Here is a 27,700-nt window from a genome sequence, read left to right as displayed (position 1 = left end):
TCTTAATGAAGTAAAAAGAATTAATAATTAATTTTTATTAAAAAATTTAATTTAATTTCGATTATAAAAATAAAAAAGCTAGAAGTAATGCAGACACTCAAACTCTTTCTTAAATTTAAGCAAAAAAATTAAACGAAAAAAATATATCACATTAGTAAAATCGTCAAGAGCGTATATAAACGTAAAAAAAAAATATTTTTCTAAATGAAAGTGTAGTTTATAAAAATCAGATAAGAAAGAGCTAAATTTTAAGAAGCTTATGATAAATGATAATCGATTTAGTGAGTTAAAAAATTAAGCATTTCCTAATGATTTTTGTTCATTCCATACTTGCATTAATTGACCAGGATCACCGTAACCATGTGACGTAATAACGTATTTATAATTATATTTAGTATATTCTTTTTTATAGAAATGAAATTCATCACAATGAAAAGGTTCAATGCCAGCCTTTTTAGCAATTAAACCTAAATAAATATCATCAAATCTAAAATGCTTAGTGTAATAACTCGTGTAATACATATCAATGAGTGCCTCTTTAGATAATATATAAGCACCCGCAGTAACATATGGCGGCCACATATCATATTTGTACTCGTCTAATGAGACATACCATTTAGATGATTTGTAACGGTGTGGTGATGATACAAATACGTAACCAGCAAATAGTATTACGTCACTTGGTAATTCGAAATCAAATACTTGTCTACGATTTCTAATTAAATTTCTATCACTATTATTATTATTGTTATTATCACTACTACTTATATTAATTAGAGTATCATTTACTGTATATTGATGCCTTTGATAATTGGTATTAGTTTCGTTTGTAGTATCATTGAAATTATTATTATTATTATTTGGCAAACGATAGTTATAATTTGGCACATAGGATTCACTAATTTCACGTTTGCGTGGTCCACCCAATCTATTAGGATCTTGTAAATAATCTGGATAAGAAGTTGGGTTCCTTATAAATCTTAATACATTTTTAACAGATACATAAATATCATCATCAACAAACATATAAAATTTTGAGTTTGAACAATAATTAACTGCCCATTTTAAACCCATCATTGTCTTTATTGTATTGTTATAGTATGTGTCAATATAATTGGCTTGAACAATGTCTTTGTATTTTTTTATTTCTTCGTCTAACTTTAATTGTGACAGCTTATCAATATTTGAATTAATACCCAATAAAAATACCGTCCGTGTTGGTACGTCGAAGAAACGTTTTTTGTGACCCCATGAATTTCTTATTGCAATACGACGTTCAAAATGATCGATTGCCGATTTGACTATAAATATAATTCTTAACGTATGATAATCATTGTCAACACAATGTTCTTTAATGTCACTAATATAAGTGTAATTGTAGTAATTTATTGGAGTGATTTCTGGATTCTTGTTGTGCTTTAAAGCTTCTACTGATGATGATACATCACCATCATATGGATATGAAAAGTTATCTTCGAATGATACTTCAAAAATATGAGTAAATAATCCGAAAAATTGTGATATCATAAGTGTTATAAATAATATGCTTACATGTTTAAATTTTATTTTAAATATTGTTCGTTTAAATACTGGAAATAATCGTTCCATAAGACAGAACATTTTGCTTTTTTGTTTTATTATTTTGTCGCAGTTTTTATCACATTTTTGTAGTTCTATTAATTATTCCACCATCTGAAAGTAAGAAAAATATTTTATTAATTCAATTTTTAACCATTTTTCATAATATTTAGATGAAACTTAAATTACCAGACATTTATGAGGCTGAAGTTAGCAGACACTTGACAATCTTTTGATTTTGTTTAAAAAATAAACTAGGCATAGAAAATTATTTATAATTTTTCAAAGCTTCTAAAAATTAAATTTTTCAATAAAATTTTCTGGCTATAATTTGTTGGTTACAAAAATTCTAAAAATGATCAGATGTCTCTAAATTTCAGTATCATAGACATTTATCAATTTTTTTGATTTTTATAACAATTTAATTATCATAAAAAAATTTCGATTCTAGAAAATTGAAAAAATTAAAAGTGTAATCTAAAAATATTTTTTTTTTTATTATTTATTTGCTACCTTAAAATTAAATAAACTTTTATTTTAAAAATCGCAGAATTTTGTCAATTAAAAACTTTTTAAGATATTAAAAATTTTTTTGGTATTTTATTGCAATTAAATTATTAAAAAAAAAAATTAATTAAAAAGTTTCACATGTGAAAATTAATAAAAATTACAAGTGAAAATTTTTACAAGTATTTTTTTGTTGTAATTAATTTGTTAAACAAATTTTTAAAATTGACAGCTTACCGCTAACTTCAGTATTATTAAAAAATATAATATTCTGTTAATTGTAGATGTTTCTAATAAAATATTTATTATTATATAATTATTAACGTAAAAATTATAATCAAGTCCATTAAATCAATCAAATATATTGATTCAATGGTTATACCTAAAAAAAAAATTAATAATTATAATTAAAATATTAATATGTAATGTGATTTTTCTGCTAAATGTAATTTTTCTGTTAAAGTAATTATGAAAAAATAAATATTTATATTTTCAATATACTAAATTTAAAAAAACTAAAAATAAAAAAATAAATTTATTTACCATGAAAAATTTGTGACGTCAAATTGAGTAAACACGTGTAATTTTTGACATAACCATAATTAACATCTAACAAAATTTATTTTAAATTAAAAGTGAGATTATTTATAAATCTTTGATGTAACTTAACCTGACGAAAATAAAAAAAGTAAACTTTACCGTCTAGAAACCCTAGAAACTTAAAAACCGAGCAAAAAAATTTTCAATCTCGAAACATCACCATAAAGTAGTGTCATCTTTTAGTGGGTCACAAACTAATAACACAGTCAAAGAAATGACTTTTAAAATGATCTAATTATTTGTAAAATACAAATGATCAATTAAAAATATAAAAAAGTATCTAAAAAAAAAATAATATAAAAAATTCGAGGTAATTAAATAGCGCATTATTTGATTGACGAAAAGTTCAACGACCTTGGGGTAATTGTGACATACAAGTCACCGGCCATGTTTATAACAAACTGTATTTGAGCCAGTGACGATAGTTTATATATACTAATACAAAGTGTATTTATTAAATTAGTGGTAAATATATATTGAAAAATAACAAATAACTAATTGATTGTGGTCGTTGTAACAATAGATTTTAAAATGGAAACAAGTGATAGAGGTAAGTAATACAGGAATAATATGTTATTTAAAATGTAACAATATGTAGCTCTGACACAAATCATGACTGAGGGCAATGGCAGTGTCAGGGTCGAAACATAACTAGTTCACTGACCGCATTAGTAACTATTATTTTTGTTTTTTTTTTATTTTACTCATTTTTATTACCTATTAATGACTAATAAATCCATTTTCTTAATTACTTTTCATTTTGTTGATTTAATTTATTATTTAATGGATTTGTTGTCATGATCGTTATCATGCATTCTACTCTTTCTTTGACTAGATGTCATTATTTCATTTATTCTATCATAAAAATCCTGCTTTTGTTTATTTACTTTCTTTTTGTTGTTGTTTATATTTATTTACAATTACCGATTGTTTTTATTAAAAATGTCATTAAGTATTACTTGTTGAAATTTTTACTTTTTATTTAATCAATCAACCGTTTGATTTAACTATAGGTTATTTAATAGTTTACAAGTTATCAGAGGTTAGAAAATTTATAAAAATATGTTTTAGTTTTTCATCAGAAAATTGTTTAAGAAATATCAGTAAGTACGTAGAGACACCTGGTGACGGCTTTCTTTAGCTGTCAAAGAAATAGCATGGTAAAAAGTTTTTTTCATAAGTGCGAAAATATTAATTTTATTTTCTAAGATTTAATTTTTACTAAAAATTTAGAACTCTTTATGTGCAGCAGGCATTTAGAAATTTTTTTATTTTAAATAAAATTATTCAGGCAAAAAAAAAGTTTAAAAAAATATTTAACACTTTAGAAATTTTTTTTAACTAATAATAATTTATTGCAATACTAAAGTTAGCCGACTTTTTAAATTATTTGATTTTATTTCATTTATTAAATTATAACAAAAAAATATTTTAGAAAAATTGCATGTGAAATTTTTTCTTTCAGTTTTTTTTTTAAATAATTTTTCAATAAAATAAACTATTAAAATTTTTAAATGTAGACTAAAATTTAATTATAAAAAATTTAATTTATGAATAGAAAATTCTTGAATATAAATATTTTTAAGAAAAAATACTTGAAATTAAAGTCTAAAAGTTATAAGAAATGCAGCAATACTAAAAAAAAATCAAGTATAAAAATTTTGCAGTTACAACTATTTTATCATATTTAATTATAATATAGAAACTTGATGTATGACTTATAATACAAAAATGTTTGTTTTAAAAATTTTTATTTTTACTGCAAATTTTTTAGTTATTCAAAAATGTATTTATATAAATAAGTCATAAGTCATAATTGAAAAAATATTTTTAAAATGAAAAATAATTTAGTTTATAAAAGAAAATCAAGATGAATTAGAAATTAGAATTTATTTGACTGAAGTTACATCTTAGATGTCAAATGTCAAATAAAATCTTATGAGCCACATGTCGTTAGAATGTTTTTTTAAATAAATTTTGTTGATTTAACGTTCAAAAACAATCAAAGATGCTTGAAGTATGGCTCATAAAATTTGATAAGTTGTCAGTGCCTCGTTAATTACATTTTGAATATAACAGATATTTTGGTTTATTGCGACACGCTAGTCTTTACTTGAAAAACTATGAGGATATTTATAAAGAGGAAATGATCTATTATTAGGACGATCTTGACAACTTGATTATATTTCATTTAATAAAGTCCATTTATAAATAATAATCCAAATATGTTGAATTATTTAACGAATTAATTATTTAAAGAGTTAACGAGTTTAGCTAAACCATATATTATTATAGCATAGACATATTGTAAAAAAATCTAAAATGAGATATAATAACGTTTAATTTATTTCTTACCATCAATTAAAGAAAAAACTTTTTGCATTGAAATGAATTATAAATTATAAATAATTTTTTCATTTTACTTACAATCAGACGACCTCAGTAACTTTGGCCTGTCAAGGTAACATTGCTAGTCTCTAAAAATAAATTTTAGACATTACTTAAATACTTTTATTTGTACACGTAATTAGTTAAACAAAATCCAAGTACGCGATTCGATTAATTTCTTCTCAATAAATAAAAAAAAAATTTGATAATAAGAGAATCATTATTGTGAAAAATTTTATCAGAATATTAATTAAATTTTATTGCTTATCCCACGAAATAATTTATTTTATGCATAATTAATACATACAATAAATGATCTAGTTTTAAAAGTAAAAATATTATTTAGGTCACTTTTAAATTATTCATACCCTTTAGAAATTTTTAATTATATTTTCATTTCAAATTAAATTATATAATCATTTTTTACAAGATTTAAAATTTTAATAAAAACAAAAGTTCACATCAACTACATGATTTTTTAATTTGGCAATTTTTTTTTTTTTTATTATTTAATTTTTTAAACATCAGTACTCTTTGTAAGCACTCATGTTTTATCAGTGGAAATATACGAATTACTCAAGTAAACTAATTGTTATGAGAGTAAACTAAAAAAAAGTCGTTACAACATTAAAAGTAATCGTTCTCGTATGCAGATTTAATAAGTATCTTTATAAAAAGTTTAAATTATTACCCAGGAAAGTTTATTTAAAATTTTTTGCTGGTCACTTTATACATGTACAACTTTTGTTATATAACACCAAGGTCAAATCTTTCTTCAGTATTTAAAATTTTTACTCTGCTATATTTACCATCAATCCCCTTATATTTTATTCTTCATATTACAAATAAAAATGTCTTGATATTAAATAACATTTTCAACTCAATTAACAATACTAAATGATAATTAACTTCATGCATTTGTATACTTATCTTTTTTCTTCAAAGAGTTTAATTTATTCATATCGCAATTCTCACTAAAATCTTTGAATTATTCAAACTATTTTCAGTCGATAAATAAACATTTTTAGTGTTGAACTTTGATAACCAACTCTGTCAACATTGACAATAATTTAACCGAAGTTCGAGAATTATATTATTATTTTATCGGATAAGATATTCTCGTACGTCTGTAAGCGATTCTCGTTGAATAGCAAATCAAGTAATATTTCAGTATAGCTAATAATACTCCATTTATATTATTTAGCTTAAGTTTGTCAGACAATTTTTAGTTTAAATTTAAAAAAAAAAGCTCACCTCAGCATAATGGAATCGATATAATCCAAAAATACCATTACCATGAATATTGTAATCATTAACCTAGATTGAATCTCGTGTTAAGGATTAACATTTACGTTGATTTGTATTTTTTTTTTATTTCCATAATTCAATGCAAACTCGGCTCTGATTCACCAAGTTAGATAAATACAAATAAAAGATTTTATAAACTTTTATTCTTTCTGTTTAATTTTTAAGTTTACTCTTTTAAATATAAAAGATTTTTAAACCCCTTTGAAAATTACTGAACATTTTAAATTAACGAAAGATGATTCAGCTCAAAATTTTTTTCTTATTCCTGCTTATTGGAAGTGTTATATCAAAATTTATTTATTTTTTTGTTTAATCAGTAAGTATCTAATATTTTTAATGATTAAAAAAAATTTTCAGTGTGATTTTTTACACACTTAAACTTACATCATTTTCAGTACTTTGGGATACCCATTTAACTAAATTTTTTTAATCATTTTAGTACTTTCTGATAAATTTTTCAAATTATTGAGTAACAAGTTGAAATATTTAACAGCTGTATAACTTAAGTTTTCATAAGAGATAGCTTTATCAATTCTAAATCGAGAAATTAATCAATTTTTGCACTAAAAAAAGGAAAAAAGCGATACAAAAAATTTTGTGTTAAATATTTAACACTTTTTTATGTTAATTTAACACAATTAATGTTAAGTTCACACATAAAAGTGTTAAATATAACGTGCAATACTTACATAATTAATTGAAAGCTTTTACAAGCAAAACAACATTTAAATGCACAAATACCTTTCAACTGAAAGGTTATACATAACTAGAGTTATTTCCTCTTTAAAGTACCTTTTAATGTATAAATAAAAATACTGCAACTTAGTACACTTACACGTGTTCTTAATGCAACTATCATAGATTAATGCACATGTAGTCAGTACAGCTTTAACATTACCATCCTTATTCTGTATTCTGTCGTATGTTAATTAATAATATTCAGCAATTATTTATTATTTACTATTACGGCGCTTGACTAAAGTTTTTACTAAAACAAGATTACTAATCAATTTCAGTCAATAACGCGTGTCACTTATTAAACAACATGGTAATAAGTACGGTAAAAAAACTAGTATAAACCACTGTGCACTATTACTATTGTATATTAAATATTAGTCAATGACCTATTTATCGTACTACTGTTCACTATTCAGACAAAGGCTACTCGATTCATTAATTAATTATATTTAATAATTCTAATCAAATCATAATCGTAATTATGTAATCAGGCGTAATATTTTTATCTCCATTAGACTATTGCTGTCATTTAAAATTAATTATGGTAATATTTTTTAAAAGATATTGTAAAATAATAGCGAGATTTATTTTCTATGACATTTCCTTGAAACAATGGGGTAGAGAAAAATATATAGAGGAATATAGGTCAATGTTAAAGTGCCTGCCGTGATCGATATACATGACCTCATGTCAACCTACTAACCCATTTCTCTAGTTACCCAAAAACCCATTTGCAATTTCTGCTATGGTATCTAAAATAGGTCACACAGAAGCTACAAAGATTATAGTAATAATAATAGTAAAAACAATACAATAAAAGTTGCTCTTTTACTACACATTATTTATAACCGAGCGGTTTTTTTTTTTCGTAAAAAACACTTTTAAATGTTCAACGATAAACAATGTTGAAGTGATTATTTTCCAAGTGAAAGTATGAACTGACGTCACAGTAATTTAATTACAATAAAATAATTTAATCGATATCAATTTAACACTCAATACTTATTAGTTAATTTTAATGAAAAATCGTTATATGTCGTGATCAGTGGCTCATTATTTTTTATTCAGCGTATTCAACTGATTAACGATATGACGATAATGACAACGCGTATGGTGTGATATGAGTAGACGATTGTCACACAAGCAGCGATATTCGTCCTTGGATGGTTGATGCTGCTGCAGGGACGCGCCCACACCTATCCGATTAATCTTCCTCATGAGCAAGCATTATTCATAACCGCATAAGTTATTTACTGTGTGTGCAATTCTTTCAGCTCAAATACATATAATAATCTCGTATGTACTTACACACTTTATTATGATCAAGTGGACACATTTAATAAGTGATTTGTGATAATACAGCCGTAAATAAAAGACTATTAACTATTATAAATATTAAACTGGTTAAAAAAAGTTACCATTTTTTATTTTTCAAAATTTCTTCTGAGATACTTTTACGGGGGCGAGGAATGATACCTTTTAAAAATGGATGACTTCTCGATTTTTTTAAAATCATTAATTTTCATAATGGAAAATTAAAAATAACAATCTTACTAAAATTGTTAAAAATACTCATTGAAAAATTAATATGAAAAGATAAAGTATATTTTTAATTTTTTCGTTGTTTTTAAAGATTGATACGAATGCTGACTTTAACCTTACGCCAGACAGTTTGATAAAACTTTTTTTTATTTACAATAACAGGAAAATAAGGCCCATTAAATTATAATAATGCTTACCTGTATTCAAGCATGCTCCCAAAGTTTATTATTATTTTTTACTAAAGTAATAATTTAGATATTGTATATTGTACAAGTGTATAGAGATAAAAACATCGAACATCGGTCAAACGGTTTTTAAAGCATCAACAGACCAACTGTCCTGGTTATTAGGAAGCGGTTGAATGTTAAAAATTTAAGTCCTTTGGAAGTGAGTCGAAAAAAAAAGAAACGGTTGATTGGCTCGACTCTTTAGAAAATAAAAGTTTTGCCTCTAAACGTATTGTATAATAATACGCAACATGGTTAAAACTTGACCATTTTTGCCAGCTGCACGCAAACATTTTTTTTTTACATCTATATTACTTTTGCCTTTTTTACTTCATTATTGCATATTCTTTCGAGCATAAAAACGGTATTTTTGTCTAAATTTGACCAGCCGATTATTTATAATTATTTTATTTAAAATAAATCTAATGAAGACGTTTATTAACACGTTTATATATTTTGATATGACATCCTCTGTTACTAGTTCGACTTTTAAATTTACATTTTATTTTATTCAATGCAATATATTTCCCGACAAATTTATTGTATGCTTATACACATGTCTATGCATCGTGGGTACGCACTCAAGTGTATTACTATTTCTCATGGTCACGATACTATAATTACATCAATTTATTGTAAGATTATTATCAAAACCTTTAAGTCAACTATTTCTTATCGTGTATTAAATTAATAATCCTTATAGGTAGTAGGATATAGAAAGGTATATTCATTTTAATGAAAACATAAAAATTTATGGGTACAAAACGTTTAATCATTATCAACAAATAACAATCTACATTTATTTAAGTTTTTGAAAACTAAACTAAACTTTGTTTATTTAATTTGATTTTTTGCTTAAAAAAATTAAATCATGCTCATTTAGTTCTGTGATAAATTAACATTGAAAAAAATATTTTGATAATTTATTGGATGTCTGCAAATTTCAGAATTATTTAAAATATTTTAATGAAAGCTTTCTTTAATATCACACAAAATTAAGTCACAATAAAAATTTGTAAATCAACCAATTTGGCATGAAATATTTCACATAAATATATATTCTTAATATTTCTTGAGAAAAAAAAAATTGGCAAGTATAAGGTAATTTTCGACAGCCCTATATTTTAATATATGTGAAATAAAATAAAAGATAACACTTGAGATAGCATTAAGACATTGTATTGTTGAAACCTAGACCCAATGCAAGTTCTTAAGCAAGATATGTATTTTATTTCGTAGGAATAAAACATCAGGAACCATAAAAATCTCGACTCTCGACAATTTAAACGTTCTGCTGCCCTTGTTACTTTTTTTTATTTATTTAATTTACTTTCTCACTGTGTTCATTTAACTTTTTTTTTTTTCAACGTTTTTATTTGTTTATTTTTATCGTCATTCACTGTGTGGGGATCTGAACGAGAGAGAAACCAGTTACTGAGTCAAGATCAAAGAATTTAAAACGGAATATTGTCGAGTCCAGTTAACCTTTTCTCATTTCACTCACGTATCTATTTTAAAAATAAATATAATAACTCAAAAAGTAATAACTTTACATCAATATCGATGTTTATAATATGTCGATTTAGCTTCATTTGCATTTTAAAACTTTTAGGATGAATAATATATTTCATATTCATTTTAATTTCAAATACAAGAAGATTAAGGATTTAAGAAATTATTTATAGAATCAGTTAGTGCCTTATTTTTTGACATTTTTGTACAAAAACAGCCTAATTTTAATTACTATCAATTTTAAAGACCTTGGAAATAATTGCGCCGCTACTAATTTCGATTCATTCCTTGTCTCGGTTTATTATCATTGTATTTAATTTAATGGTTTTTTTATCATAAGAAACAAGTCTACCGCTCAAAGTAATATTTAATAGCCCAATTATAATACTATAAACAAATAATTAGTATCATCGATACGAACTTAATCAATTACTTGTGAAATAGAAATCTTATTGGATATTAAGCCATTAGTAATTTATTTTAAGCTTAAACTTGTTTCTTCAATTAAATTAATGTTACCTCAGCCAATAGTATTTTTTTTTTGTCATTATTAATAAAAATCGAAGGAATTAGATTTTTAAAAATTTTTTACTTAAAAATTTTTTTAAGAACAAGTTAATAATTGAAAATGAATCAAAAATTTTTTTTCAAAATAAATTCAATAAAAATCCCCGAAAAATTCATTTAGCATCACATTAAATATAAAATTAACATTTCCATGTTAATTACACGTTTTTACAATAAATTTTTTTTATTTTAATATATTTTCAAGTAATTAAAAAATAAAAAATTTTTCATTTCTCAAATCAATAATTACGTAATATAATTACAATGTTAATTGCAAAAATGCTTTCAAGCACATTTAAATTAATTTTTGACATTATTTCTTATCAGTAGTAAATGACAAGCGCATAAAATTAGTTAATATTAAAATTGTAAATAAATAAATTACTTTATCGCTTATCATTGATAAGCAGCTAAATTTTTGAAGGATAAAAAATTAATCTTTTAACAAAATTAAATTTTTTAAATTAATTTAACATATACACAAAATTATAATCGATTTACTTTTACAATTATTTATCTGATAAAATTCAAGAGCAGATGTATTATTTATACTTAGATTTTTTTTATTGAAATAAAAATAAATTAATTGTATCAGTATTCAGTTTCCGTGTCATCTCAGTGGTGACCTTGATCGCGAAGGCCATCATCAGTAGAGCGAGTTCTCTCGTTTCGCTGCACCACCAGCAGCACCCGTACCCGTACCTCACTAGTATTATATATAAGATACTTACACATGTGATACATTGAAGTATATATATATAATAGTATTGCAGAGATAAGAGTGTGAAGTGTAGATGAGAATTGCATGCACTAGAACTTGACTCGTTTATGCGCGCGCGCGTCTGCAAAATAAGCTCGCCCCACCCGAGCTTGCATCCTTCCCTCTTTCTCCGTTTTTTTATCGCGATATTCATCCCCTCTTCTTTTTTAAAAACATTAACGTGCAGATAAAATGCTTTCTTTATCTCACCATCTCATTCCTCCATTCTTGCACTTTTTTTAAATAAAATTTTTTATTTTGTTAATATTTTCTCTTTCTATCTCCATCGCCTATACTTTTTTACGAGTAGAGACTTACGTACATATGCGGTGTTCCACCGTGAGCTCAGTTGCCTTTAACACGTCGCGTATTACGTGTACTCACTCGGTGTTTTATTTGTTGGTAAGCAATTTACATCGCGCTACTTTGTTAGTGTTTACATTATACTCTTTATTATTTTTATCTCGTTAATACTTGGATCACTCAAAAATCTTCTTCTTCTTCTTCAAAAAAAATCAATTATTCGAAAAATTTTTTAATTAATAAAAATCAAGTTAAATTAAAAATTTAAAAAAAAAAAAAGAAAAATTAATGACTGAAAAAAATTTTTTTCTTAATTTTTAAATAAATTTTTTACATATAAAATTATTTTGAAAGTGAATGTTAACTCTGGATGTTTTATTCACTGCCAAATTCAGACGATGCGTCTCGACTTTTGCGCAGTTGTCTCGCGCGCTCAGTAGCATCGAGGTCGTACAAACTGTCTCCGGACTTTTGCAGAACATTACGATACGACATTGAGTTAGGATATATGCTTTACATTTATTATAAATTTTTTTTTGTTTAAAATTATATATATATATATATATATATATATATATATATATATATATATCTATATATATATATATATATATATATTCAAATATCGGAATATATAGATATATAAATTAATATATTTTATCTTGCGTGTTGTCAGACGTTTCGTGTTATCAACGAATTCATCGTACTTGACGAGATTAGCTTCAATCGGAATACTTGACCTTGAACTTACAGCTGCTAAATTAGTATCAATGTCAACTCCTTTTAATATTTCATGACATTTATTTTTTATTATTCTTTATTATTCATCTTCTATATCTAGAATTGGTCGTTGTGTTGTCTAATCCAAACGCAGATAACGTATCACCATCAGTGCAGTATTTATGTCGGATTAATCATTTAAGAAAATATTTATTTTTATTTTTCTTGTATCAATTTTTTCGTGTTTGTTGTAAATTGTAATTGTTGTACGAGATAAAAATAATAAATTGATAAAAAGCAAAAAAAAAAAACAATTCTTTATTAAACAGGATTTATATTTTTAATTGCAGAAATAATTTAAGTAAATAATTACCGAGTACCAAAGATTCGTGTTAAGTGATTGAGTGAACGAAACCAAAATTTCAACCAAAAAATCAACATAAATTTAAATTTAAATAAAATATATAAAAGAGTATTATAAAGAATAGTAAGAGAATATAAAATGAGTGATATTTTAAATTGAACACACATAAGTATATGTGATTTCTGTTAAACTCATGATTTAATACGCACGGAAGTTGTGGGATGTTTTGTGCATTGTAAAAGAGAGTGAATCGTTTAAAATATCAACATCAACAATAAATATATAAATATATATACACAATAGAACCGGTTAGCGTACAGGCGTCAAGATGATGAAGAAAGAAAAACCTATGATGTCGGTGACGGCTATAATCCAGGGTACTCAGGCTCAACATTGGGCTCGTGGTAACACCTGTACGTAATGTACTTGTTTTTCATTTATTACTCCAAAAAGTACATTTTTTTTTAACTTTTTCATTCATTTTATACTCCAGTATGCGGGTGTTGAAAATTGATACATAATATATATTTTTTACTCACAAAAGTTCGATATTTTTAACACTGAAACAGAAAATTCTGAAAGTTAATCGCAGTGATACAAATTAGCAGACAGTTTTATTGAAAAAATTTTTAATTAAAAAAAATTTGAAAATTTTGCACTTATACGTTTTTCTTGAATTATCTTATTTGTAATTTTTTATACTAATTTATTTGTCAGAAAAATTGGCATGTCTGCTTTTTTGAGTATCATTTAATCTTAATGCAGTTTAAATTTAAATTTAAAAAGCAAGTAAGCTCACGGTTGACAGTAAATTTTTAAAAAAGGTTAATTACATAAAAAAACGTCTTCAAGTAAAATGACTAAGTGTATTTTTACAGAACAAAGTGCTTGATTTTTTTAATAGTAAAAGTAAAATTTTTTATTACAGACATTTGATTTTTCGAATTTTCATTTTAGAAAAAAACTTTAAACTCAAATTTTTAATTTTGAATTAAAAATAATTGGTAGTTTTAATCTTAAGTTTATTTTTAATAATAACTTTAATTAATGACTGTACCAATTATAATTAAGATGTTGCGATTTAACTTCTAATTAAAATTAACGTTTTCTTAGAAAAGTTTATTTTTATAATTAACTGTCTCGATTTTAAGTTCAGTAATAAATAATTTTAAAATTGTTCTTTAATTGGTAACCAAACATTTTTTGTAATAAAAAATTCTATTGGGTTAAACCACTTATTTTATTTTAGAGTGATTAGTTGAGTATTTTGATAAATGTTTGACGTTAATTGAACATAAAAAATAAAAATCTCAGTTTAGTTATATTTGATGTATTCTATGACAAAGACAAAGTCTCTAAAAACTAATTTAATTATTTAAACAAAGAATAATTGTTTGAAAAAATGTTAAGTTCATTGGCTTCAGCGATGTTAAATTTTAGCATTTAATTAACACCTCAATTAGGACAATAACATTTCACACTTATTCTTAATTTAAATCCATGTATCAATAAATATACGTGCAAACTGATTTAATTGAATTATCACTAATATTGTGATAATCATAATAAATTGTAACATGCTTTTTTTTTTTTTTTTTTTTTTCTTTAACTAATTTAATTTAAAGTCAACGTCACGTTGATATATAAAAATTAATATTGATAAAACAAGGATGAAGGTCGGCTATTGAATTGCTATAAATTTACGAGTATAAGCAGTTAAAGTTATCAATCGGTGGATTGACCGTTTCAATTAACTTCAAAGCACCTCACTATTGTAATGTAGTAGTGCAGTATACATGTGAGAAGTAGTGTAATGTATGATACATAAAGTATAAGTAATATAACATAACCACAGAGACATGCCTGTCTTCTAAACAATCACATACACCAACACTCAATACTCACCTATGTAAAGCGAAGGTCATGCTTCATCGTTATCTCTTAAGATATACTCCTTTATTATATTATATTCACAAGTCGGATTGTAATTTATATAAACCTTAACTACTTCATTTTCTTATCTCCATTCACTTTTGATTAAATGATTGCAAAATTCTTTATTCATTATTCAAATAACAATTATTTATTTATTATTTTAAAATTTTAATTTTATTTATTATTTTAAAATATCAAGTATATTACAAAATTGCATGCTTATAACAATGAGGAGCTATCATATTACTTGTTAATACATATGTATGTAATAATAATGTCCTTGGCCGCGAGGATAAGTTTTATCCATTTTATTTTGTTACTCAACACAACTAACTATAAATTGCTAGACTAAAAATCAAGTAAAGTCACTTTGAAAAATAATTATACGTACATACACTTAGTCTGTTAGATAATGCCGGCAAAATTATTTTGTCTAGCTATGTTATCGTTTATTAACCCAAGTATCTTCGTGCGATTATTGCTTACCATCTATTACTCATATCATTATGCGGAATTACAATTATAAATTTTTATTTATTACCAAAAATTTTAATTTAAATTGCCTTATGAGAAAGTTTATTTGATTCACGGAATAAAAATTTCAAACCAAGAATACTATTTTGAAGAAAATAATTTTTTTGAGTTAAGAAAAAAAATTTTGACCCAAGAAATTATTATTGGTTTAAGATTGTTTGTCTTGATTCAAGTTAATTAATTTTTTTACCAGTATAATAAAATTTGCTAAAACTAAACAAAAAAAAAAATGAATATTTTCTTCATTAGTTGATAACAAAAGTTATATTTTAAATATTTTGCGGTGTTTTTCACACTGAAATTGATAAAACCCGCATATGCTCCAATTAGAACTCATACTTGTAAAGATAAATAAAAAATTAAAAGGTTTTAATTATTTAATTATTACTTTAATGACACTGAAATGGACTATAATTTTGAAAAAGTTTGTTCCAATCATAAAAATAAATCCAATAAAAAAAAAATTATTTAGTCATTGTAACTATATTATTTAGTCAAAAGATTGTAAAGAATTACAATTAGTTGAAAAAATAACTTAAAAAATGAAAATAAACACAATTGTTGAATAAATTAAATAAATTAAAAAATATTCTACTCGATTGAAAAAAATTTTTATTTGAACAACAATCTTTTTGATAAGCAACCCATGAATACAAAAGCTATCAGTACATAAAATTCTTTTATTACGCTAGATAAATTTAGTAGTATTGTCGTGCTTCTGATTTATTTACTCATTGTTACCTATGAAAAATATTATAAATAAAACGGAAATGCAACAAATAGATACTGAAGATACAATAGATTGATGACTAATGACCTTCTGCATCCGCTTTTAGATAATATAAATCATACATAAAATAATTACATAACTATTAACTATTTTTTATTATTTAATAAAGCAATTGTTACAACCTGTAACGAAGTGTGAATTAAAACTTAAACAATAATCTCAATTGAATAATGATAGCTTTTTAAAATAAAAAAAGTAAGAGTAAAAAGATCGGTTTAATGAAAATAATAGTTGTGAAAGGTCAACGACGTGAATCAATGGATTAATATAAATAAGAAAACCCTTGTGTTTCGACCTTGTGACCTTATACGAGTTGATACGGGTGACCTAATGTAACTACTGAGTCCTACACGTGGCATGTTGTATATACATATCAAAGTGCATATATAGAGCATGAGTTGCATGCGCTTCGAAGCCTATGAGTCTACACGGGCGTGCCCTCTAGTCAGGGTCATATTGATTCTCTTAGCTGTCGACTCTGTAGATCATTTTTTTGTGAATAATCTATTTTATTTATTTATTAAAATATTTATTAAATAAATAAACTTTTTTTGTTTTTCAATAGCTAGAGTTTTTATTCAGGAGTTTATTATAATTTAAATTATGATTTATTTATTTTAAATATTTGATAATTTGATCACTGACTGCCTACACGGAAAGAACAAGATGACAGTGGATATCCAGATTATACTGGGTGATATCGGGATTATACTCATTGTAATCTGGATTATACTAGCTACTATCTAAAATTTTTTTCACTCAGTATAATCTGGGATGATATTCAGTGTCATTTTGTTCTTTCTGTGCAGTTGTGATTGCATCTATACATTTTAATTGGGCAATAATTTTTTTTTAATTCATTTTTTTTATAGACCATTTAATGAATCAGAAATCTAAAGTTGAACTTGAAAAATAAATACTAAAAAAATTTTTTTAGGACAGTTTTTAAAAATAATTATTTTTTCCAATACGTAAATTCTTATAAACACAATATTATAGAACATTAGGTATTTTCAGTGTCAATATATTTATTCAAGTGTCGATAAAAATGAATATTTAGAGCTTAAAAGTAACCTTTTATATTAATATAATAAGATTAAAATTATTAATAAGGCTACAAAAGATTTTTATTTTTATGTTTTCTTAAAACTCCATGTAATCATATTAAACTTGAATGTTAAGATAATATATATATATATATATATATATATACATTTTATCTCAAGTCTTATGTATGCTTGCTTAATTTTCATTTTTATTTGATAAGATTAAATAAACTGACTCAAGTTAATTTGATATTATTTTTAATAATTTAATGAGTAACCAAGACAAAGTTTTAACTTGAGTTTTAATTACTGATAATATTAAAGTACCATATAATTATTTAATAAATTAATTCGTATTATCTTATCAGTGCAAGGGACCTTAAATTTTTCCTTACATCTACTGTCCTTAAATATCCCGGTATGGAAGTAAAACAGGTTTTTAGTTTCGGAAGAGCATTTAAATCGTCAGACGGTGACGTCATTTCTGTGCGAAAAACAAATTAAATTACACGTACTTAAAGATCCTTTTATTTATTAGTTTATCGAACAAAAAATATTATTTCTATTCTTTAAAAACAAAAAAGTAATAATGCAACAATTAATCTATTATGTTTGAGTATTATAAAATAAAACAAAAACAAAACGATAAATAATTGTTCGGTTCGTATAAATAAATATTATTTCTGCAGGTGTATAATATGAATATGAATAAATAATATTTATTTTTGCACCATAATTGTTTTTACACAATTTACCTCGTTGCTTTATCGTTAAGCATAATGGAATACTTTTTTTTTTTATCACTAATGAACTATTTTAACTTTAATTGCTATGAGTAGATGGTAAATATCGAATACATATACACACATATACTGAATTCTTTTGTTAAAAATTTGAATAACTCGAGTAATTATATAGACTATTTAAATTTCATAATATTTGTATTATTTAAAATAACTTTAATATTAATTGAAAATAATGATTTATGTTGGATACTAAAAGCATTCATACTCAGACGTGTACTCAACTAAATCATGTAAACAAAAGCGTATAAATATAACGAATGAAGGCGATGAATAATCAGCAGGCATGCATATGTTCTCGAGCATTGCACTGATGTGTGTTTGCGCGTGGTCAAGGTGCCCACCCGCGTCATCGGATGCCGTCAGTTACTTTTATCTTCACTCCTTTATATATATTATATGTTACATACATATTATATTTAAAATAGTACAAGTCATGTAATGTGTGGGTATTGATACAATTAATTAATTTTTGTTTTTATCGTATTGACGATATAATGACAGATTTTTTAACTTTATGCATTTGGATAATCTTACAATGCTACACAGAAAAAAGAAAACTTTAAAAATTACATTATAAAGTAACGTTCTTGTAATTCAAACTTTGAATGTTAATTTTCAAAGCTTTCAATGTAAATATTACATTTACAATGTAATTTTTATAAAATCTGTAATGCATACAATCTGAAACTGTAATTTTTCTATTTTTCTTTTTTCCGTGTAGTAAAAGTAAATTACGAAATCAATGAGAGGATACATTATTCATAAATTATTCTTAAGTATGTCTGCAGTGCACCTACAAAATTACAAAGTTTATGTTCATCTTTTATTGTTAGTAAATATCAAATAACTTTATTAAATATTAAATATTGTTTAGACAATAATTTGTATGATTAAGTATAAAACACAAGTAGAAGTTAGGTGGCATGAGTCTAACGCGTACTACTGAACATTAAAAATGCTATAAAAATATTTCACTTTCATCTTCAATGAATTCAGGTCACGTCAATCATAACTTCTTTTTACACGCCTTAAGGAGATCCTTGTAATGCTAGAACAAGTAAAGAATTAAAAAGATTAAACGTTGCAAAAAAAATTTTACAGTTTTTGAATTATATTCGTTGAAATTTAAGTCTGAAGGCTAGGTTATAAGTGTTGAATAATTTTGTGAGAATCGCTCTGATTTTCATAAAATTATTCAACAGTTTATCAATTTTTTTATAATTTATGTGTTGTTTTAATTTCACGTAAAATAAATACAATACACGTCTCAGTTCTAAGATTTAGAAACATTTTAATGAATGCTTTCAATAATTTTTTATTAATATAAAAATTAAAATTAAAACTCCTGTTAGAGGTTTTACTCTAATAATAATAATAATTTTAAAACACGTTTAATAATTTTGTAAGGTAAAAAACAAGCTGTTATTCAATATAGTGTAGGATGTTATTGACAATAACTGTTCTTGCATCGTCATGCCGAAAATTTGATGATAATTCTCCGAACAGTTGTTATCCAATAAAAAACAAATAACAGGTTAAAAACAAAAAGCAATCGATAGAAATAAAAAAATGTATAATTGTTGTCAGTACATCGATAATTAATAATTTAATAACGCTTAATAATAGTCTCTTATCGTAGAGTCAAACTTAAAAACAACTGTAACAGATGTCGGTTTAAAAAACTAGCGACCTAAAAAATAAAAATTTAACCACAGTTGGATAAATATCAACAATAATTGTTTTATTTAATTATTTACTTAAATAAAATAAAAATGTTAATATTTTACATTTTACTTTCATAATAATTTTATTGAACGTTGTCATCGCTATAAAAACAATAATAGCTTAGTACTTGTTAAATATGATGCCCTCCATCAATCACAATCTTGTCAACATAACGTAATGTCTGCTGCGCATTTGTTGGCTAGGGCATTAAAGTAACCAGCGTATAAACCAATGTAACATCAGTGACGTCGGAAAATTTAATTATCTATGCACTAAATGCATTTTTATGATACGTCTATTGCTTGTGTAAATTTATTTAATCGCCGATTAAAATCTCATTTGTCTTACTAAAAAAATCTCAAATTAAAATATATATATATGCGGCGACTGCACTTAACTAAAAAAATTTTTTTTTTTATTTTCATCTTATCCACTCAGATTTAATATAAATTACAAGCCATTACTATTAATTAGTCATTAACTATTTATATAAAAAGTATATGTTATTTTATTTATTTTGTCATTTTATGATTTATATATCATATTTATTTCCACACAGGGCTCAGTCTCGACAACAGCAATATGTCAATGTCTTCAGTTGGTCCTCAGAGTCCTCTTGACATGAAACCCGATACTGCGAGCCTCATGAATTCTGGAAATTTTAGTCCTTCTGGTCCTAACAGCCCAGGGTGAGTTTTATGATATCATAATAATATAAAAAATGATACAATACTGAAATCAGTAGACATCCAAACTGCTAAAACTCTACCTAGAGAGTGATATCTTTTTTTTTTCTTATGCATCATGCAAAACTTATGAATATTCTGACAGAATTCGCTTTGTAGGATTCGAAATATTTTATATCATCATTATTTTTAAAAAACAATTTATTTTCTTTTGGTTGTTACAAGCTATGATCGATTGTTCATTTTTTCTTTTTTAGAAAGATACATCAGACAAATCTGTTTTTTCTATTTGCAAATATATAAATGAAAACATTAGTATGAGTAAGAATAAAGTTTTGAAAAAGAGTTTAATAATATTGATTTAAGAATAAAAAAAAGTCAACTATAGTTTTTTTGAAATTAAGAAACAGGTTTTTAAAGTAGAAAATAATTTTTACTTTCTAAATCTTTAAAATAATTTTCTTGGTTCAAGAATTTATCTTTTGAATTAAATTAATTTTTTTTGGTATATATAGATCAAACTAATAAATGCGTCTTAGTAAAAAAATATTCCAATTTTTTTCTTTGCAAGTATACAGTTTTGGGAAGACGTATCATTGATTAGAATAATTCTAATCATACTTAATTCCTCTCAACGCTGTCTGATTGTTGAGCCAACAATTTAATGAGAAAGAGGGTTGTTTAATGAAGTTTATGTGGATTATGTTGGTTGGTAGATACTTTTAATCCTTCTTTCTCTTTATTACTTTTTTTATTAATGAACTTTTTAGATTTACCGAAAACGGATCATTTCAAATGAAAAGAAAAAATTTATTATAAAACATTAAAATATTAAAATTAAATAAAAAAATAATTTTTAAAATATCATTGAGTAAATATTTATTTTTTTACTTGAAGAATAAATTTTCGGATGTCTGCTATTTCTAGTATCATAACTATCTATTAATAAATTTTTGGTTATAAAAAAACCTGCACTTTATTAATGGTGATGATGTTAGTATCCAGTGACCCCCGATGTCATTTTAAGCGGTTGCGGTAGCTGTGGTCAATTAGTCTGCTCATAAAAAGATAATAAAATCGATTTATTCTTATTAATTATTTTTAAGCCGCTGAAAAATATATCTGGAGTTAATTAGAAATCTGTATACTTTTTTTTTTTGCAATAATTTAATTAAATTAAAATGAATTAAAAAAATTTAATCAAGCATCAAGCATGGATAAATTATAAAAGCTTCCGAAGATATTATTACTTTTCTATTTAAAGCGGATAATGCCCCAGCGAAGCTTGTGCTATAATATAAAAATAGAATCCACCTGAAATATTAAATTCTCTTTGAATTATTGTAAAAAATTAATTTTTTTATCAATCAAATAGTTATTTTTTACTTTCATGATAATTACACTAGTGAAAAACTATTCTCAGTTAATCCTGATTTGATGAATTGTTATGAATTACGTTAAGAAATAAAAAAATGATTGTTGTTAAAAAAAAAAAAAAAAAAAATTATGACTAGTGTAATTATTAAATAAATATTGAACCAATTGAATTGAAAATCACTCTAGATCGTTTGTTGGCTGTCACAGCAGTTTATTGAGTACTTCGCCGGGTGGGCAATCTAAAGGAGCTGGATCACCTTATCCACCGAATCATCCCTTATCCGGCAGTAAACATTTGTGTTCAATTTGCGGCGATCGTGCTAGTGGCAAACACTATGGAGTTTACAGGTAACAATATACTTTACTTATTTATTCATTCTTACTCACCATAAATATTTATTTATTTATTTAAATATTTATTTTCTGCTATACTGCTAATATCTAAATAATACTGAAGTTAGCGGTCAGCTATCAATTTAAAAAATTTTAATAAAAAATCAATTACAAAAAAAAATGCTTCTAAACATTTTCACTTGTAATTTTTATTAATTTTCACATGTGAAACTTTTTAATTAATTTTTTTTTTAATAATTGCATTATTATAAAATTAAAAAATTTTAAGTCACACTTTTGAATCTACAAAGCCGAAAGATATCTAAAGATATATCAGAAATTTTGAAAATGTTATCAAAACACATCCAAAAAAAAAAGTTGCTAATTTAATTCTTTAATTTTAAGTTTAATTGAAAAATTTTTTTTAATTTCGCAAAATAGTGTTTTATGAATGAAAAAAAAGGCTGTATAAATATTAAAATTTTCTTAGTTAATTATTTTTAAAACAATCAATGAGGCTGACTTTAAATTTTCATAAAATATTTATAATTTTCTAAATGAATTTCTCTTATTAATACAAAATTATAACAACAATATTTTATTTATAAATTATAATTTTTTAAATTAAATAGTTTAGGAATGGCAGAAATTCTTCAAATCCTAAAAAAATGGCACTTTTACTGTTTCTTTGCAAAATAACTAATGAATGCGATAACTTGTAAAATTTTTTTAAATTGAACTTAAAAGCTTATTAAATAAACTTTAATTTGAATATCTCATTATCAGTCTAGACCAAACATTACTTACTTTCTTTGTCTATTTAATAGAATTTTACTCTTGCATTCGTTTTGGAAGTTATTATTTTAATAGTTGTTGGATTCACTGTGAAATCTCCTTCCATTTTGGCTACCGAATGATTTTTTTTGTGTATCCTCAAAAAATCAATAATTAAATTCAAGACAAGAACAATAGCAACCGTGACAATAACAATAATAATGATAAAAATAATATTAAAAAGGTAGATAAATTTACTCTTTAATTTTCCCCTATTCCAGACACTCGTTTTTATCGGAGGTTTTTTTCGGTAAATTTTTTCCCTCTTATCTTTATCATACTCTTACCTCGTACCTCTTATACCTCTACCCGCTTAACTTGGACTTGAATTTGTTGGCGTAGTCGGGCAAACAGTTCAAGGTCGGCTTCAACTCGCTCAATAATTCCACCTAACCAGCTCCTTTTCTGCACAAACTTATGAATAATAGGCGTCAAATATAAATATATTTTTTCTTTTATTTTTCGTTTATTTATTTCATGATTCATTATCCATGAATTGTCAATATTTTTATTTAAATTATTTTTTTTTACAAATGCTACATCCATTGTAAATTTTTAGAAATATCTTTATACATGACTTGTCTTTTTTATTTTATTTTTCATCTCGAGTCATTATTGATAATTACTTATTCCTTTATTTCAAAACTACTTTTATTTTATATACATAAATATTTATATTTTTTTTTTATAAACTATTATTATCATTTAATAAAAAAAAAAAATTATATCCCTGGGAAAACAATTTTTTTATTCGACATTTTATAATGTGACAAGTAGATTACTTGTCTAACCACACCTTGAATAACATCATCATGATATAATAGATAGCAGGATTAAATAAATGTAATAAAAAGTATTAAATCGATTGCTTTGTTCGTACTAATAATTAATTAAGTCAAAAATTATTAATAAATTTACAAAAACTAATTGGTTTTTCCAATTTCTAGTTGTGGAAAAAAAAAATTGATGAAAAATTTCTTTATAAAATTAATAAATCCTAAAAATTGTGATGTAATAAATTTTATACCCATTGAAAGAAAAAATTTCATTGAAAAAAAATGAGAAATGTTCTAATAAGAAATTAATTTATTAAAAGTTTTAAACAATTTAATTTTTTTAGCTGAAAAAATGAAAATATTTCTTATACATGGAAAAAAGAAAAAGGGAAAAATTACATTATAAAAATTTTACGATTCATCGCATAAGATACTTTTTAGGTATCTATGTTCTAGCAATCACTGTCGTTTGATGATTGCGTATTGCAATAAATTACACAAACAATAGGATTTTATAAAGCCCATAAAGTTAACGAAATGTGTAGTTGGAGTTAGAACTAAAAGTTTGTAAGCGACAGAAAAAATCATTTACAGTTCTGTCACGTTTTGTCCGGGTTCCATTTTGCTTCAGTTTTTCCTGTTTTTTTTTTTTTTTCTTTCATCAGAAAGAATTTACATTACATAAGTACTATAATAATTTTTTTCTAAATTTAAAAGGTTTTTGTCATGAAAATTTATTTACTTTTGACATAACTTAACGTCACTGTCTTAATTGAACTATTGTTGCAAACAATAAATAAAGTACTTGTGCGTTATTAAATCACTTGATCTCTGAGTTGATGATAATAAACATATATTATATATATATATATATATATATATATATATATATATATATATATATATCATATCATTTATTACAAATATTTGCTACAACTAAATTAAAATTATACGGGATATTTTTTCGAATTATATCCAGAGTAATCTTACGTGCTATAACCAGAAAAATTACTTGGTCAAATCGGAGATTATATTGAATATAATATGGAAGAATATGCAGTGTAATTTTTTTCTTTCCGTGTACACTTGGCTCGAGACACTATGCGTATCTTTGGGTTCGTAAAACTATAAATTAATGAATCAATAGGTGAAAATAAATGAATATTATTGATCTGACTGGCGACAAAATAAATTAGTATTAAAATTGGATAATTATATTATCTAAAAAAATAAAAAATAATTGAAAATTAGTGTCGCTTTTGTAGTCAACCTTGGACTTGATAGAGTCATCCAGAATGAATCTACCCACCCGTGCTTCCTACAACTGCAAAGAGCATTCAGTTAAGGCTCGCTCCAATGCCTACGTCTAATTGAGCAATACACTCACTAAGAATCCAGATGACGATTCATTATTTTTATTTTAATGTTATGTCAAAAGTAAAAAAAACTTAATTATAATAACATTTAATTATTGGACATACATAATGATAATAATTAATTACTAAATTATTTCCTTCGTTTTTATTTGCTCATGAAAAATGATTTTTTTAGCAAACAAACAGAAGTAGCAGTAATTTAGTTAATTTTACGAAGTAGTTTTACTTAATTTTTGATCTTTAAATAATTTGTTTTAAAATTTTTATGTTACAGTTGTGAAGGCTGCAAAGGATTTTTCAAACGTACTGTCCGTAAAGATTTATCCTACGCTTGTAGAGAAGAAAAATCATGTATTATTGATAAACGACAACGTAATCGCTGTCAATATTGCCGTTATCAAAAATGCCTGGCCATGGGAATGAAACGTGAGGCTGTCCAAGAAGAGCGTCAACGTACCAAGGAACGTGATCAGAGTGAAGTTGAGAGTACCAGCAGTTTACACACAGATATGCCCGTTGAACGAATTCTTGAAGCTGAAAAACGAGTTGAATGCAAATTAGAACATCAAGGAAATTATGAAGTAAGTAATTAGTACTGAGTTTTAATTATGTCTCAGAGTTATTTCATTTTAAGTATTTTTATAAATTGAATTATTTTTAATAATTAAATTTTTGTTTATTATTTACAAGTTTTTTTCGGATTCTGCTTGTTTTTATGGCCCATTTATGATAAAAAAATGTCGTGAAAAAAAAAACAAAGATTTCGATAACTTTTTTACCTTTAAAAATTGGCTTTCATGTTTTTGAGTAAAATTTCTAGTTTTTTTTTTTTTTTTTTTTTTTTTGTACATAAAAAAACAAATAATTAAAAAAAAATTTTTTTTAACATGGCTCAGCATGGGTTGTCCCCTCTTGTAAATAATTACCATATTTTTTTAAATCTTTTATGATAATGATTATAACTAGCAATTTTTCAAACAAAATTTTGCTTTGTTAAATTGCACTGTACTTTCTTAAATATTGACTTTTTTAAAGATATAAGCTCATCCCGGTGTTACACTCATCAAGAGCTTTCATTTGAGTACCCACATGCATTTTGATATATTTTTTGTATATAGATATATATAATATATATATGAAAAATTGATGTAGGTACTCAAATGAAAGTTCTTGATGAGTGTAACATCGGGATGAGCTTATATCTTTAAAAATGTCAATATTTCACGAGATAAAAGGTAATTTCTTAATTATGTATCTAGAGATAGAACATTTTCGAATGCAGCCAAATACTTAACTCAATAAATTGACTATAGGTGAGAATGAAAGAAAACCTTGAAAAGGCACAAATTCAAGTCAAGACCTTTGCCTGGATACAAAATTTTTGTTATTCTCTTAATAACATAGATAATAATAAAATAATTATTTTCAGAATCCCATGTCAGGATTTACTAATGCAGCAAACAAACAACTGTTTCAACTAGTTGAATGGGCAAAACACATACCACACTTTACATCATTACCTATCGAAGATCAAGTATTATTATTACGTGCTGGTTGGAATGAATTATTAATAGCTTCATTTTCACACCGTTCAATGGATGTCCATGAAGGTATTGTACTGGGTAAAGACACAATAATTAACAGAAATTCAGCTCAACAAGTTGGACTGAGTGCGATATTTGATCGCGTATTGTCAGAGCTTGTTTCTAAAATGCGTGAAATGAAAATAGATAAAACAGAATTAGGATGTTTACGTGCAATAATACTATTTAATTCTGAAATACGTGGATTAAAATCAGCTTCTGAAGTCGAAATCTTACGAGAAAAAGTGTACGCAGCTCTTGAAGAGTATGTACGCATTAACCGGCCAAATGAACCAGGCCGATTTGCTAAATTATTACTACGTTTACCGTCATTACGTTCAATAAGTCTAAAGTGTCTTGAATACTTATTCTTTCACCGTCTTATTCATAATATACCAATTGATTCATTTCTTCTCGAAATTTTGGAATCATCTTCGGATTCTTAGGATACGGAGGTGTGCCGAGTACTTGGGCACACCGATATGTGAAGCTATTTTAATATCATTATTTTATATTTTATTAAATTCATTATTAATTATCTCTTCGTTTTTAATTATCAATTCACTTTTATTTTTGTTTAATCATAAATTAACAATTAATATTAATTTTGTGCAATTTAAAAATTCATATTTTTCATTAAGATTCATTTTTGATGTTACAAATTATTTTTCTATTTCTTATCCCTTATTAATTTTTATATGTAAATAGCATCGTATACTTAAATAATAATAATAAATATTTAATTATTGAATAAAAAGAAATATTATGATTAGTATATATCGGCA

General features: G+C 24.7%; 2 protein-coding genes across 11 annotated transcripts; one reads left to right on the top strand and one right to left on the bottom strand.

Annotated features, from left to right (window-relative positions):
* Window positions 1–4: 4 nt before the first annotated feature.
* Window positions 5–8,171, bottom strand: Brn (beta-1,3-galactosyltransferase brn). Of its 3 annotated transcripts, none has more exons than XM_074247520.1 (3): window positions 5,765–8,171; window positions 5,113–5,162; window positions 5–1,692 (listed from the first exon to the last, which is right to left on the bottom strand). In XM_074247520.1, exon 3 carries the CDS (start codon window positions 1,618–1,620, stop codon window positions 295–297), a length of 1,326 nt encoding a protein of 441 aa, XP_074103621.1. In that variant the 5' UTR covers window positions 1,621–1,692; window positions 5,113–5,162; window positions 5,765–8,171; the 3' UTR covers window positions 5–294. The 3 variants fall into 3 exon arrangements, with proteins under 3 accessions (XP_074103621.1, XP_074103622.1, XP_074103620.1); XM_074247521.1 differs by having other exon boundaries at window positions 7,071–8,171; XM_074247519.1 differs by lacking the exons at window positions 5,113–5,162; window positions 5,765–8,171 and adding exons at window positions 2,629–2,694; window positions 2,785–2,910.
* On the top strand, window positions 3,068–27,690 carry Usp (retinoid X receptor ultraspiracle). 8 transcript variants are annotated; one of them, XM_074247523.1, is made up of 6 exons: window positions 12,074–12,129; window positions 13,101–13,527; window positions 20,510–20,639; window positions 22,200–22,361; window positions 25,607–25,913; window positions 26,762–27,690. In XM_074247523.1, exons 2-6 carry the CDS (start codon window positions 13,443–13,445, stop codon window positions 27,359–27,361), a joined length of 1,284 nt encoding a protein of 427 aa, XP_074103624.1. In that variant the 5' UTR covers window positions 12,074–12,129; window positions 13,101–13,442; the 3' UTR covers window positions 27,362–27,690. The 8 variants fall into 8 exon arrangements, with proteins under 8 accessions (XP_074103630.1, XP_074103629.1, XP_074103628.1 ...); XM_074247526.1 differs by lacking the exon at window positions 12,074–12,129 and adding an exon at window positions 12,351–12,528 and having other exon boundaries at window positions 12,707–13,527; window positions 22,224–22,361; XM_074247524.1 differs by lacking the exon at window positions 12,074–12,129 and adding an exon at window positions 12,352–12,528.
* The last annotated feature ends 10 nt before the right edge of the window (window positions 27,691–27,700 follow it).

This window comes from Cotesia typhae, unplaced genomic scaffold, assembly GCF_013202065.1.
Source record: "Cotesia typhae breed Kobodo isofemale line unplaced genomic scaffold, CoteBio_Ctyphae contig_5, whole genome shotgun sequence".
Lineage (NCBI taxonomy): Eukaryota > Metazoa > Arthropoda > Insecta > Hymenoptera > Braconidae > Cotesia > Cotesia typhae.
Note: the sequence above shows the minus strand (reverse complement) of the source record. Positions and strands in the feature narration are given on the sequence as shown.